Genomic DNA, 16,512 nt, shown 5'->3' on the forward strand with positions numbered 1-16,512 from the left:
AGAGAGAGAGAGAGAGAGAGAAAGAAAGAAATAATTAAATATGTACAGTTTTTCCTAGCAAGGTACATCTCTTTTATGTAGCTATTCAAAAATCCCTAGATGTGACACTATGTTAACTTCAAACCGATACCTGGCGACAACAAGGTATACATTGTCTTCTTGATTCTTTCTCTGTCACACTGATTTGCAAATTCTGAAGGAAGCATTTACTGTGTCATTTCTAAGAAAACCAACAAGCTGTTAATGAAGTAAATATCTGTTTAATTTACAAACATCAGTAGTGTAACTGATATCAGTCTGGAGAAAGACAAAGCACACTGAATTATACATGTACATCTAATTTTCTTTGTAAAAAGTTTTTTGGGGGGAAGGGGAGGGGGAGAAACATCTGCATCTTTACAGGGCACCCTGGTAATTTAATAAGGGTAAAGCACAGTTCGCTATAAATCATTATCAACTCTACATCGTAATTTAGCAGCAAATGTGTTAATATAGAAACATTAAGGTAATAAAGAAGTTTTATTGTTTGCGGAAACCTTACAATTTTTGACATGGTAATCTTCTTTTCTCCCAACCCCCCCAATAAAATGGCAGAACCCATGAAGAAAATATTAATTTGTAAAAGATCTACTCCTAGTGCCGAGGGCTGCACACCATTTCCCTGCTGTGGGAAGAAGATGTAGAAGGAAGGGCTGCTTCTGCCCTTGCAAGGATAGTCTCACATGCAGAGGAGCCTTTCCTACTCTTGGACTTCCGCATGCACTCTGCAGGCGTTCTGAATGTGCTCGCCTGTACGGCAGTGACACACTGGTCATCTGTCAAGGTCAACAAACAGACCAACATATATTTATCCGGAGATAACACCCTATGTTAGTACTATTGCAAAAAAAAAAAAAAAAAAAAAAAAAAAAAAATCCTGATTTCTTTTAAGTTTGAAAAATGTACAAAAATATCAGGATAATTATAAATTAATATATATTAAAGCATCGAGAATCAGCAAAGGAATGGTCTAAAACGTTAAGTACAATGTACTTTGATACAATAAATATTCCTCATTGAAAGTGAATACTGTATAGGGCTGTTTAGAACTCATAGAAACAAAAATTCATATTATTACTAATTTATTTATCAATAATCTATTGGTTCTTTATCATCTCCTTTATTATTTATATTACAAAAAAATTAATACTGGAAAATGGTAAATAATCACTTTTGTGTGCTGCTTCTGCTGACATGCTGACATTGAGAAAGAAGGTAAAATATATCATAGCTCGCCATTCCCATTTCCACTGGAGAATGGAGCCCAGATCTTCAGGATACTCTATATTTTGCGCAGGTCTTTCCTCATCTGTTTCCTTTATCTGTGCATTCCGGGGTTCCATTCTTTTGCCCGGCAGACTCATTCACACACGTGTGCTTCACCTGTCCTCATGAACTACGTGGTGTAGATCAGGGACACAAGTTTGATGCTCCGGGCGACTTCACCTCAGTGCATAGTAGCTCATCAGCCTCTCAGGTACCGAATGTGCTTCTGCTCATCTTCAGCATGTTCAAAAGGTGGATCCCGTTGCAATGGACCCCATGGTGGTTTTGAGGCTTCCAACGATAGCTTTCTTCACACTTCTCCAGCATAGGGGAAGCTTCAGTTCAAGCGTGTCTTTTATTTTATTATTTATTTTTTTTCCAAATGCAGAAAAAAAAGTCTTTATTCTCATAATAAAAATAAGTCTGTTCTGTATTTTACAATATATTTCAAATATTTCCACTATGAAGCATGAATGAGCCCAACCTGGCCAAGAAGTATACTTTACAACCTCTGCCCGAGGTGGGAGCAGCCTCGGACACGCCTTTAGGACGCACACCTCGTGCAGCCGCACTTCACCACCTTTTCAACCTCGTCCACAAACGAAGACCCGTCAGTGCATTCAAAAGAATATTTCCTCCGCTTGCTCCGCAGTGGCCCGCAGCACTGCCCTCCGGCGCACCCGCCTTTACACTCCAAGCGGGAGACTTTCTTGGTGGTTTGGCAGGCGGCGTAGCCCTGCTGCTTTTGGAAATAATCTCTTATCCGTTCCCCTCGGCAAGAGATTTCTGGAAAATAACAGAAAGGCAGAAGCATTTTAAGGACAGGCACCGTAAGTCATGCAAAAGTGACCCTGAGTGAATCCACATCTCAAATGAGTGGGCCTTGCTTCTCTCCCTTTGTAAAGGCATTTTTTTAGTGTTATATTACATAATTTGAGCTGGTGGGATGGCCTACTATTCCTTGAAAAATACTCCTCATGGGTTTTTATTTCCGGCAAAGTGAGTGCCCTCTGTGTAGACTATAAATACCATGCTATTGCACTGACAAGAAAATTGGATTCTTAAATCTTTTCCTTTATTGCAAAATGGGAAAAAGTACACATCTTTTGTTTTTATACAACTAGCAGCTGGTTTTGTTTACCACGGGGAGTAGTTTCAGAGAGAATGCCATTTAATTTATTAGACCCAGAGTTTAGTATTATCCAATCTGTTACTTAATATAAGTAACATTCCACTAACTTCATAAATTACCCTCCTATGAAGTAGTTCAAAAAAGAGACATCTGCTGAAAGCTTCTGCGGGCATGTTTGTCTGATGCACGAAACAAAGTCCGTGCCAGCTGGAGGCAAGGAAGGCCAAAAAGTCAGCCTCTTTCCATCCTCCTCACCTGCCTAATTTGCTGTGATAAATCCATTCATTCTAAGGTCTAGGGTGATTGTGTGCAAAAACCAGAGTAGAATTTTTAGTGGCATCGTCTCTGGGCCAGAAGCTGAATAAATAATAGATGTGGATGAGACCAACAGGTAAAGGTAGCAGGTAAGTAAAAGAAATGTGCTTTCATCGCAGGGTAAAAAGCAGAATATTCACAGCAAATCAAGTTGTGACAAGCTCTTTCAGGTCCCTGTAAAATCTTACTGTGGGAGATTAGGCTCTTTCACATCTGGCGCCTTCTTAACACCTTAAAATACAACAGCAGCAACTTCAAGTAATACAAAGACTTGGTATTTTCTCCCGTTGCTCTTCTGTTGCTGTTCCTTCCACTTTTGCTCTCTGATCAGAGCTGGCACACCCCTCTTACTGTGCCAAGAGCAGGAGGTACTGGGCTAGGCTGGCTTACCTCGATCGCAGCTGTCTCCAGTGTACCCACTGCTGCATTCACAGTAGGGCTGCCCCAATCCTGAGAGCCTGCAATTCCCATGCTTGCACCTGATCGTCTGGCAGGGGTTGAACAGATCCTCTTCTTCATCACAAAGGACACCTCCATGTCCCTCCAGGCACTTACAGCTGTAGGAGAACGCGTTGAGGGGCAGGCAGGTGCCATGTACGCATCTAGAGGGTGGAGGGACACAGAAATGAATGTGCACTCAGAAGAGGTAAGACCAGGCTCAGAGCGCTGATGGGCTGGTTTCTTTCCCTCCTTCCCTCCCTCTATCTTCCTCCCTACTTTTGCTAGGTTTTACTGTGAGGAGTTGAGCACATATGTTCAAGGAGGCCAAACTTACTTATTTCCAAGACAAGGGTCATTGGTCCGCTGGTCACAGAGGGGCCCCGTCCATCCTTCTTCACACTCGCAGGTGAAGCCAGACTGTCTGCTTGGCTGGCATGTACCATGGGCACACACCTTCTTGTGGCATGGCTCACAGCCGGGCAGAATGCCTGTCTGCATGGGCACCTTCCGGAAGTCCTGCAGCTCACTGTTGATGTAAAGGTTCCGGATGCAGCCGTGGAAGCTGGTGCCATTCTTCCCTGGAGCCTGGCGCAGAGATGCCACATTGTTCTTCCCAGGCATGCCTGGAGAGGGGCGGCATGGAACAGGTCAGGCTGTCTAGGGGGTCCTCAGCCATTTGTGACCCAGAAATATTGATGCTTGGGAACTCATGGAGCCCCAGTAAATCAGATGTCTTGGGTAAGGGAGCACGCGGATGGAGGAGAGAGATGTGCTTTTTTGTTTGTTTTTGGAAGAAGGTCCAGGAATTTCTAATACATGCTTAGAATAAGGAGCAAGTTCACTGGCAGTTAATATTTAATTTTTAAATTTCTTTCAAACAACACTTTGCACAGTGCTTTGGTTACTTTTTTCTTGCTGCTGGGACAAAATACCTGACGCCTGAAATTAAGGAAGGAAAGGTTTATTTTGCTTACAGTTCGTGGAGGTTTCAGTCGGTACTTGGCAGATTACAAGGCAGAGTGGCACATGGCAGAGGGCTACAGCTCACGGAGACCAAACATAGCAAAGCAACAACCACACACCAGGGCAGAATGGCCTCAAGCACCCTCTTCCTCTCCCTTACATATGCAAACTATCCACCCCAGGGCGAGTGTAACTCTCACACCCACAATCAAACTCTAAAAGCCTGCCCCATGGCCACATGAGGCTTTTGGGGGACACCCACACAAACCATAACACACAGATACGTACATGTATAAAGCCTGGAACCAGAACTACCACAACCTGGTGGAGGAGTGAGATGAGTTTTACCTCTCCATGGCTCCCTCATTCCAGACTGCACACCCCGTGGGATGCCTGGAGTTCAGCAAAGAAGTTTGTAGTCTCCTAAGTCTGATCCTTACTTTAAAGAGGAAGAGCCAGGACTCAGAGAGCAGAGTGGGCATGCTTAGTGTCACCTGGCAAGTCCAGGTGACAGTGAGACTGATGAGAGGACTCTCTAGTCTTCTGGCCATGGTTCAGTCCACCAAACTCCAAGGAGTGAGAACCAAGGTTCACAGCACTACTCCCTCTGGTCCTAGAAAAGTCCAGATTAGCCAGGAACCCAGTGTAGCAGGGGCCACATCGTCAGCTCAGTCAGGGAGGCCAGTGCCTGAAAAGCCCACCCTGCTTTTTATCAGGACAGCACCTCATTCACATCATGTATTTTTCTTGCTAAATTGAGAGCGAAAGCTTCCCATTTCAAAAGCTCAGGAGTACCAAAGTAGTTCATGTTCCAACAGAATATTTTCAGTATTGGCAGAAATACATTCCACTAGTGACAGTTGTCTGGTAACTCTCATTTTGGCAAAACTGAAGAATGTTTCCATGGCCTGAGCCAGACCCTGAAATAGTTCCTGGATGGTATCCTACAGGAGGCAACTATCCAGGTCACCAAAGGCCTTCGGAGCGGAGCGGATGACCTTGGTGCTCATGCCCCAGCTGTGCCTGGACTTTGAGCTCCCGGCTAGAGGACTTGGGGTGGGAGCCCAGGCATACACCCTCTGGGGGGGTTTCTGTGGTTGTAGACATTGTGAACCATAGCACTTGGGGCTCTGCCATGTGTGCTGTCTTCTTTCTTATCAAAGGAACATCATTTGAATCTTTGCATGCATCGAAGTCAGGCAGCTATGTGAACAAAAGCACCAGGCAAGGGATCAAGTGTTTAATTTTGGTTTTGAGTACATCTGAGCCAGTCATTTCCCTTCTCTGGGGCTTAGAGTTCTCTGTATCGTGAGCAGATAGACCAGAGTAACTGTGCCCAAGCTTGTCATACATAAGGACCACCTGTGGTGTGAGCTCACAAGGCAGCTTCCCAGGTCTCTCCCCATCCTGAAGTTCTGATCCTGTAGGATACAGGACAGTTGCAGAAAACTTAATGCCAAAATTCAGCACAGTTGATTCTGATGCAGGTGGTCCATGGTCATACTTGGACAAGTGCTGAATTATGTATCTTGGCTTTGAAGTTCCATAAATACAGCCTTTCAGTGTGTATCTCTCTAGCCTTGGAAACTGGGTCACTACCACACAGTCATTTCCAGGAAAGGACAAGTGACAAGAAATTCTTTGCCCTGCATAAGTCATTCTAAATAAATTGTATGCATTCATCATCATAAACATGTGGGACTTAACATCCACATATTTATGATCATTTCTTCAGAGATTAAAAATGAACTTCTCCCAAAACTCTTTTGAATGGTTCATTTTGATGGAGGTACAATGCCCATATGTGCAGAAGCCAAGACTAAACACAAAGTTCCACAGCAGGGAAAAACAGTTCGTGAATGTGTTCTTTATAGTCCTGAAGCACACAGGTATAAAGGTCTAATTTTGATAACAGTAATTTGTAAATGAAAATGTTTTGTACATCATACATCTATTGAACTTTCAACAGGACATATGCAATCAGGAAATATTCCAAATATTTGAGTTACTTGAAATTTTACTTTTTTTATGCTGAGGGTTGAACTCAAGGTCTCAGGCCTGTTCATGTTTATTAAGCATGTGCTTCACCACTGAACTGCACTCCCAGCCAAGAACTGTTCTGAGTCAACCTTTTCATGTGCTTGATTAGGAAACTCCATCTAACTTGATAAATAAAAGTAGACCCATGATTTTTTAAAAAGTCATATTTTATAAGCCAGTGATTATAGAAAAAATTCACTGAACCAACAGATGACTTAGTAGATAGTTTTGAGGCTTAGGAGATTCCACATGCATCAAAATGTCATGAAAGGGATCAAAGTGTCCACACTGAGATCTTTCGACTAATGGCAGAACCAGGAGAAGATCTGTAACGTATGGCCAGATCTTGATGTCTGTCTGCATCTTACTCTGGCTTAAACCCCCAATTAGGTAGCAAATGTTCTGGTTGGATTGTTACACAGAAGAACACAAAGATTAAATTGTTCTTATGTTACATAAACACCGTGTCATGGATAAGTAATGCCCCCACATGGGCCAGCTCTGGTCCGTTCACCTGAGAATACACCTGCAAAGGCTGAGGCTCAGGGTGCAGCAGCTTCGGGCAGGTCTCCTTGAGGCAGCCCTGTTTTTAAACAGGCCTTGTTTACCACACTTCCCTTTGCTGACTCAGGCCCTCACGCCTCTGCAAAGGTGCCCTCAAGGTCATGGTCTCACAGCTTCCTTGTGTTTTAAAAATCATAATCATCCTTGAGACCTCACTGCTCTCTGAGCCAAAAGGCAGAGTGCCCAGGGTGTTCCCTGACAGTGAAGCCCAGAAGAAGGTGGTTTCCTTCAAGCCTGGGTAGACAGAGGTACTGTTTGAATTCATCCAAACCCTCTACCCTCAGAGGCATTAGCACTCTCCATTTCGACATTAAAAACTAGATTTTCCCCTCTAAAAAATATTCTGACCTAAGCAATCTCATTCTGTATTTAATTATTATTTTTAGAATTTTGCATCACATTCTAAAGGGGGTTTAAAATAAGATGGTTTCTAATGAAAGCATTATAACATCAAGCAAAGCGCAAGTCCAGAAATAAACAACTAAAAGCCACGTAACAGACTGCTTTGCTTTCTACTGTTTATGAAGAGGTGAGTGGCAGCTGGTGGCTTTGGAGTCTGGCACACTTGGACTTAAGTATGTACCCCTACCACAAGGAGCCTTGAGAACTTGGGGAAAAGTGTGATAAAATCCCTGAGGCTGCCCCCCAGGGGAGTGCAAAACAGAAAGTATGACCTAATTCTTAAGGTCCCTGAGGATTAAGCTTGTAAAAGAGGCATTGTGTTCAGCTACATAGCATGTACTCAGTAAGTATAATTTCTTTTCTTTGAAATCACAAGTTCACTGGGGACTTGTTTCACCCATCCCTAAGCATCTCTTATCACTGAGTTTCGGCTGTGATTCCCATAAGTCAATCAGATAAGCCAGCTGGAACTGCGATGACAGTGCGTTGTGTGTGGCTACTGAAGACGCACTTTCATTCTTTAATTTCCTGGGAGCAGAGAAGACATTTACGTTTCTCTTGGTACCCTTCATGTACCCATTACCTTAGCGCCTAGGTTATGATGGGTGTTCCACACATAGTCACAGGAAATCTTGAGCTGTTTCTAAAAATTGCAGCTCTATCAAAGTGTTATAATTTCCTAATGTTGAAATTATTAAAAATAGAAGCATTCTGGGCTTAGAGGACAAGTCCAAAGAATGCCTTCAGTGAAGGCCGGTGGGGGGGCAGATTAAGATAGTGATGTAGCACCCTAACATTACTATCATGCAAGGAATTATGTGAATTTAATGCTATCATGATGAAATCAAACGCATTGACTTGTTTAGAACTTTAGATTATTTATCTATAAAATGAATCAAATTTCTCAACTCAGGTTAATGTAATTTAACTACATGTACCTCATTTTAACCTCCTCTGCTTTCTTTCTCCTTTTCCTCAATTTTGCAATGCTTTTTCCAGTTTATATTTGTTCCTCCCATTGGAAGCAAGAAGGGGCTCTCCCTCTTTTGTAGGTCTTTTCTTCTGGGATTCTTAGAAACTTTCTTTGCACTTCTTTCTCTCATCTACTGACTCTTCTTTCTTGTTCAAAAATAAAGCCAAGCATCTTTACTCTCTCATTTACAGCCCTAACCTTCCCTATTGTTCATTAACCTTAAGGACTTTGCTGAGGAGATCTCCTTCCTGGCCCAATGGAATCTCATTATTCACTTGAGTTTCACTGATGGTCATCCCATTATATTCATGAGTGAGCAGTTGGTGCTGCAGGAAATCCAGCTAGATAACCTTTGAGGGAGCTGGGGTTTACCTCTTTAAGGGAGCTGGGGTGGGGCCATCCACTGCCCTGTTTGCATTAGCTGGTCTCATAATTTTCTTCATTATCTGGTTTGACCATTAGTAAATTTTCTTCCTCAATAGACCAAATAAATATGAAATTCAGTGATATGATGAGTAAATCAGCTAGCATGTGCTGGACATAAAGGAAACACTAACTGGTATTCTCTATCCCAATGACACCTTTAGTTTGGCCCAGAGTCGGAATTATAAAATGTTCCCTTAACCCCTACCTGGTGCTCTCTCTGTTCTTCTCCTGCTGCCCTCATCTCAGTGATGGATCACTCTTGTTCAGTGACAGTGACAACAGGCATCAATAACTAGCACTAGTCTATGATGAGAATCACCACAGGGTTTGGGGATCCAGTGAATTTAGAAGAAAGCTTACCTCCTACATAAAGTGGGGAGTCGAAATTCAGAGTGGACTGCTTTGACAAGTTAGTGATGATTTTGGGGCTTCCTCCATCCACAGAGAGAGACAGGCTCTGATCCAAGGCAAGCAGCTCCACAATGTGAAAGTTTCCATCGTTGATCGTCTCCACGCTACAACAGAAGAACAATTTAGCCAGTCCTATTTTCTTTTCATTAAAGTGCAACTACAACAACGTTGCCTAGGAAAAGACATTCAGAACTAATATTAAGGAAGTTGATATTGCGGGGGCTTCCTTAAATTTAGGAATTTTAATTTTTAAAATTTCTATTAGTATACATTTGCAGTGCATAATTGGTAGTCATTGTGGAGACCTGGCATGTCTAAATAACTTACCTTAATTCTTTTTACTTCCCCAAGTTAATCTTTTTAAAGCATGTGTTTCAGATATACCAATCCAAGTTCTCAGGAGCTGAACATAACAGTAGTTTTCCCACTGAAGGAATTGGAATTGAGTAGATTTATTTATTATCTAGCCACATTCTCTCAATTATGAAGGGTAATTTATACATTTGCTTTCCAGTGCCACAAAAGTTCTAGTTGGTAAGATACGGTCACTCTAATAGCACTGGAAAGACCAGGAGAGAGAAATTAGGGAACCCACACCTTTCACAATAGCATACAAAAAATAAAATACTTAGGAATTAGTCTAACAAAGGAAGTATACAGTGAAAATTACAGTACTCTGAAAAAAAAGAGATCAAAGAGGATTTCAGAAAATGGAAAGATATTCCTTGCTCATGGATAGGAAGAACCAACATTGAGAAAAATGGTCCTACTCCCAAAACTGTTGTACAGATTCAATGCAATCACCATGAAAATATCATTAGTATACCTCACAGATCTAGAGGATACACTCCTAAAATTCATCTGAAACCATAAGAGGCCTAGAATAGCAAAAGCAATCCTGGGCAACAAAAGAAAGGCAGCAGGCCTCACAATCCCTGACTTGAAATTATACTACAAAGCTACTGTGATAAAATCAGCATTGTACTGGCAATAAAACAGACCTGAGGATGAATGCCACAGATTAGAAGATGCAGACACAACTACAAACACACTCAGCCACCTTATCTCTGACAAAGGGGCCAAACATGTTCCCTGGAAGAGAGATAGCCTCTTTAATAATGGTGCTGGAAAAACTAGCTTTCCACATGCTGAAGACTAAAACTAGACCCATGTCTACTACCATGCACTAAACAGAAGTAAAAATTGGTCAAAGATCTAAATGTTAAAAGATAAACACTAAATCTACTGGAATAGAAAGTGGGTAGAAATCTTGAAGACATAGGTGTAGGCAGAGAGTTCATGAACAAAAATCCAACTGCATGGGAAATACTTTAAAGAATCAGCAACTGCAATCTCATCTTATTGAAAAGTTTGTGCACATCAAAAGAAATCACCAGCACGGTAAAAAGAAAACCCATGAATTGAGAAAAATTTTTAGCCAACTGTCCATCAGACAAAGGACTTCTATCTAGAACATACAAAGAATTTTAAAAAAAAATCAGGACCACAAAATTCAAAGACCCAATCAAAAAATGGGCTTCTGAGATGAATACACACTTCTCAGAGGAAGGAATACAAATGGCAAAGAAACATGAAAAAATGTTCCATATCATTAGACATTTGAGAACTGTAAATTAAAACAACACTGAGATTCCATCTCACCCCAGAAAGAATGGCTATCGTCAAGAAATCAACCCATAGCAAATGCTGGGGGGGCCATGGAGAAAAAAGAATCTTTCTCCACTATTGGTGGGAGTGTAGACTGGTGAAACCACTGTGGAAATCAGTGTGGAGATTCCTCACAAAACTAAGATTAAAGGTCCCACTTAATCCAGCTATTCCCCTTCCAGGACTTTTCCAGGAAAACTGAAAACATCACACCACAGTGATATATGTGTACTCATGTTTATAGCAGCACAACTTGTCATAGCTAACTCTTGGAAACAACCGAATGCCCATCAGTGGAGGAATGATGAAAAAGATGTGCTATTTTTATATAATGAAGTATTACTCAGCTATAAAACTATAAACTTGAGGCTTTTATGGGTAAATGGATGCAACTAGCAACCATACTCAAAGGTAAAACAAATCAGACCCTCATGTTTACGCATCATACTGTCTCTCTAGTTTAAGAACCTGAATGAATAAATAAAACCAAAAGGTACAACAGATATTGTGAAAGGGAAAGAAATTGCTCAAAGGGAAGGAACAACTGGGATGAGGAAAAAGAGAAAAGAAACAAAGGAGGAAGGGAAAAATATATATGTATATACAAGGATAGGTGGAATAATTATACTGCTACTGTCTATTGGTTTATTGAAAGGCACAGTTAATGCTTACATTTTTTTTTACCAATTTTGCATGCTTATATCTGGTAATCTGAACAACTATTTCAAAGACAACAATATGCAATACAACAACTATTGTTGAATTCCTACCATCTTGTTTAGTGAAGCACTATATCATTTCTAATTCTTTATTACTTTTTACCCTCTTTGTTTGATCAGTCTTACATTCTTACATCTGGTAAACTGAGAACCTTCATTGAAGACAACAAGATGCAATATAACAACCATTGTTAATTCCTATCATCTCCTGTTTTGAAATCCTGTATTGTTTTTATGCTGTATTGTTTTTGTCTATATTGTTTTCATTTTGTTATTTTTTTTCTCTTTAAAATAAAAATTAAAAAGAAAGACCAGGAACCTCTACAGTGCCAAATGCACTCTGGTGACACTGACAGTAGGGGATTGATGGAAAGGATTTCCTGCTCTCTTAACAGTGTATGTTAGAATTTACCAGAATCAAGCATGCACACCAATATAGACAGGACCAACCTGATAGAATCTTTGCACTTTAAAAAACTTGTTAATTGATAATATACCTTTAATTACAGAACAATTTTCAGAGTAGTGCCCATTACAAGTGACAGTACAGAGAAGTCTGCTTGCTGTAAAGATGGAAATAGCAATGTAAAGAAAATGAGTGTTTCTAAGGAGTCTAGCAATGACAAGTGTCAATCCAGTCTTTTACTGTAATTTTAAAGGCCAATGTATACCAGTTATTATGGCTGCCTTCTAAAAATCTTGAGAAGGCTTTCAAAAACTCATGAATAGATGAAAAATTCTAAAAATTAAGAAATTGAAGTGAAGAAAAATAAAGATGGAAAATACGATAAAGTTTGGTGAAATTTGTAAATAGATGATAGATGGCTTTAAATTATAGTTACAAATCTAACTCTGCTGTTACAGTAACCAAAATCACAGGGACAAAGCAGAAAATGGAACTAATATTAGTGCAGTATTGAGAATACACTCACTTTCACTCTACTGGTAGAAAATGGCAGAATACAAATTGGGGTCAGAAATAGATTTTGAACATTAATGATATCTGGGATATTTTCTGGAAAGATTGAAAAGAGGTTCCAAATGGATATACAGGAGCACACAGTTGAGAGATTAGACCTAAATGTGAATTGTTAATATTTCCTGTGCAAGATGATTGCTTAAACTTCCAAGCACTGACATTTAGATGTGCAAAAAGGTCAAACCTAGAAAATGATAGAAAAATGTATTAACATTTTTGCACGGTTCTTACCACTATAGTCTAGTCATGTTCCACTGTTTGTTGACTCAGAATAAAAGGTTTTGATTTAAGGGCATTTCTACAGAAATGAAACAGCACGAAATATTATTTTGCTCCAGGTACTTAAAAGAGTTCTTGTTACAGAGATCTTTAATAACCCATCACAGATGTCAACTTTTAAAACAATAAATATTCAAAATAACAATTAATGTTTTTTGCCTTCTACATATTTAATTATCCTACCAGTAAAATTATTAAAATTGACAGAAGAAACAGTAGCCTAGGATATTACTTGCTAAATAACATTGTATATCAACTGTCATTAATCTTAAATAGGATTCTCTTCTAAAGAGATATGCTGAGTTGTATTATGGCTGGTTGTTAAACATAGAGATTCTGGAGTCAGACAAATCTAGATTTGAGTATTGGTTCCTGCATTTTGTGGTCACATACAGCTTTCTAAATGATTTTGTATGGAAATTCTATAGACACTGACCATAACTAGCCTATAAATATTAATAATGAGGCATTGCTTTTATCTTTCAAAATTGTACATGAAAGATGCATAGATACCGAAGCACGGGTTTTGGTCACACATCGATCTTAGACAATCAATGCAGCGAGGCCAATGTTAATCATGGTGTTTGATGCAGCATCATTCCCTGGCTCAAGATAGTTAAGGTTTTATGCACCTTAGTGCTGTGTTCCAGCTGGGAAGCAAGAGGTAGATCCTTCCTTCAACTCACTTTACATCTTTACACCTTTGTTTGCTACATCTTATTTTTAAGTACAAGTTTTAACTCTTACCAATTATAAGCTGCTTTAAAATAAGGGCTATGTATTATTTATGTCTGTATTCTTTCATGTATCCTGAAGAGTGTTTGGGAAATAGACATTCAATAAATATACATGGAGTACATAAAGGGAGATGTACTAGAAGCAACAGGGATTTTAAAAGTAATATTAACTTGATTATCTATATATATATATAATTAACAAGTTTGAAGTTTATTTAGGATAGGATCTTTTGAGACTCATTTTTTTGAGAAAATTTTGGAATTTTTATTGGCAGTATCTTCAAGAACAATGCTGAGAGTTATACCTTGCTCAACTTGATATATCTTGCCCACTTCCCTTAGAAGTACGACCCTGGGTAAATGTAGCTCTAGTTTCCCCTCTTTTTTTCCTCATCACAGTATTACAAAACATAAGAGTAAAGAATTATATAGCACACAGTATTGGCCAGGCACTGTCCTGGGAGCTTCACAGGTGTCGTCTCATTTAAATCACACAAGATTTGGGCATTTATGGTAACCAAGGTGACACAGCTAATTAATAGCTACACAAATTTGAAGGCAAATTAGCCAGGCTCAGATTTTATGTTCTCTTAATTTTTATGCACCATTTTTTCAATTAAAGAAACAAACAAAAAGAAGATATATTGTGTACAGGTAGAAATTCCCCATGATTAATGTGATAATTATGTACATGGAAAGTGTACTGATAAAATTAATTTTACAAAAGAGTGCTTATAACTATACACATTCCATTTGTTATCACTGGTGCTTAGCCTTTAATATATGATGTCTCTCTCCAATAGCTCAGGAATAGTCACATAATAAAAAATTTTATATGATGATTGCACAACTTGGTACATTTTCTAAAACACATCACTTTAATTAAAAAAATATTCTTTTAATGCAAGTTTGAATGTTATAAGAATTATAACTTTAACTTCTGGCTTGATCTCAGACCTTTCACATGGAAGTATGGCCAAATGAATACCCTCAGAGTCTTTGTTTTATAAGATGATACTGTGTTTATAGCGTCAGAAGACATTACGTCAGAGTTGATATTCTAAATGTGTCTTCCAAGCTGTAGTCTTTAACATGAGATAATGCAGGGGAGAAGCCTGTCCCAGATTACAGTGCCTACATATGCTTTTAAAAGAAAAGCAGTGATTGACATAGCAATTGTTATACTGTAAGACTGAGATAACATGGATTTTGCCGTCTCTCATAGTTAGCGCTTAACACATCCACTTGCAGTGTATAATGTCCTTTCCTGTTCTGATAAGTATTGATAAATTCTCTTTCACTGATCCCTGGGGAACTATACATCTGATGAGTCACAGAAAGTAGTAAGAAAACCACTTAACTTTGAGATTCTCCACTGGGTACATAAACTTCACTTACTACCATTATTGTGTAAGTTCATTTTACTACACTTATCGATTACCTGAGATTTTGTTTTCTTGAATTTCTAGACTACAAAAGATATATGAAAAGGGTGCAATTTCTCAACTCTATGTTTGGTTTGCTACATAAAAAAGGGCTTTAAAACCTGGGGTTTAACAGAAAAGAAGGCCTCTGAAATATTTTTTGTCCATCCATGTAGCACCCACTAACAATGACACTTTTTATATTTCTATATCAACCACAAATATTAAATTATTTTAATAGTTTAATAAAGGCAAAATTTCATTTTTGCTTATGTGAACTCCAGCTTTTTGCCTTACAAATTTAAAATATTTGGTGGCATAGCCCACACAATGGAACAGGAATCAAAAAGCAGGGAAACTCAACTAGTCATTACATTTTGATGTTTCTGGGTGGAAGATATTCCATCCATGAAGTGAGAATGGCAATAAAAATGTCTCTTCCTATCTCTTTATTTTTTATTTATTTATTTATTTTTGTGTGTGTTTTTATTGAGACAGCGTCTCGATATGCAGTTCAACCGGCCTTGGACTCACTTTGTAACCCAGGCTGGTCTTGAACTCACAACGATCCTCCTGCCTCAGCCTCCCGAGTGCTGGGATTACAGGCGTGCACCACCATGCCTGGCTCTTCCTATCTCTTTAAACCAAAAGGAATAGGAAGTTATGTGAACTCAAAGATATTTATGTCTAATGTACCCCTAAGAATTCTTCACAAGGAAGATTTACAAAATAGTTTATAAATTATTATGTTTTAACCAATGGTTTTGAAGCAAATTATTGCAAGTAAAATACAGTAAAATAGAAAGAAAGCTTTACATTTGAACATAATCAGGTTACACTGGAGGCCAAAACAATAGCCTTTGGATGTTAACTCATTAGTATTTGGGTATCCGAGCATGGAGAACATTCACAGTCCCTGGCATGAACAATGACCTGGAGTCTAGCTATGCTAAGCACTGTGCAAGTTGCTTTGAATTTATTCTTTTCACTTTTTAGAGCGGTATTTGAACAGATGTGATTCCAGTTGTTGAGAGGAGGAAACTGAGGTGAAGCAATTTGCCCAAGTTTATAAAGCAAATGGTGGTGACTCCCACACCGCAGATCATAATGGTTGAATGTGGATTACATTCTTAAGAAGACTATCTCAAGAGACTGTCTCTGTCCAAGTTTGTTTTCCTTCCTTCCTTGCTCCTTCCTTTCCTACCTTCCTCTCTCCTCAGTCCACTTGCCTCTCTCTTTCTGTCAGTCTTGCTTCCTCCCTCCCTCATTTCCTTTCTCCCTTCTTCCATCATTCTTTCTTTTTAAAAAAAGAAATTTAAGTAGGACATTCCAAAAGCTCTGCAGTCAACCAAGCTTAGCACGTGGCAGCAGAAAGTGCTCCTAAACACAAAACTGATTAGTTCAGTTTTTCATGGCTCATACCATTTTCCGACTTTTAAACAGTACTTAACTGTACTTTCAAAGAAGCTATCTGATTTGGAACATGACGTTAGTTTGAATCTAAAGAAAGAAGCATATTCTTCAATAAGAACTTTTTCTATAAAATGTTTTTCATTTAAGAAGGTTGTTCTGAAGGGCAGTAAACTATCAGCCTTCTTGAGAATAAAGATGTATTACTCCACCATGACTGAGGACCTATGCCTGATATTGTTTACGTTTAGACAGCCGTTCATTCAGTCATTCATGGCACTGTTTCTGAGTCTCCTTTACGCTCTTCTCTACGTGCTGTAAAAA

At 39.2% G+C, this 16,512-nt stretch overlaps 1 protein-coding gene across 4 annotated transcripts in view; it reads right to left on the reverse strand.

The window, feature by feature from the left end:
• Positions 1 to 240: 240 nt before the first annotated feature.
• Positions 241 to 16,512, reverse strand: part of Slit2 (slit guidance ligand 2) — a 331,184-nt gene continuing 314,912 nt past the window's right edge. For all 4 annotated transcript variants that reach the window (XM_005402479.2, XM_005402476.2, XM_005402478.2 and 1 more), the window contains 4 exons: positions 8,922 to 9,076; positions 3,528 to 3,816; positions 3,143 to 3,354; positions 241 to 2,091 (listed from right to left, as the gene is read on the reverse strand). In XM_005402479.2, the coding sequence (XP_005402536.1) occupies positions 1,850 to 2,091; positions 3,143 to 3,354; positions 3,528 to 3,816; positions 8,922 to 9,076 (898 nt within the window). In that variant the 3' untranslated portion in view covers positions 241 to 1,849. The remainder of the gene's footprint in view (positions 2,092 to 3,142; positions 3,355 to 3,527; positions 3,817 to 8,921; positions 9,077 to 16,512) is intronic.

The sequence above is a fragment of the Chinchilla lanigera genome, unplaced genomic scaffold (assembly GCF_000276665.1).
Source record: "Chinchilla lanigera isolate Chin_1 unplaced genomic scaffold, ChiLan1.0 scaffold00079, whole genome shotgun sequence".
In the NCBI taxonomy this organism is placed as follows: Eukaryota; Metazoa; Chordata; class Mammalia; order Rodentia; family Chinchillidae; genus Chinchilla; species Chinchilla lanigera.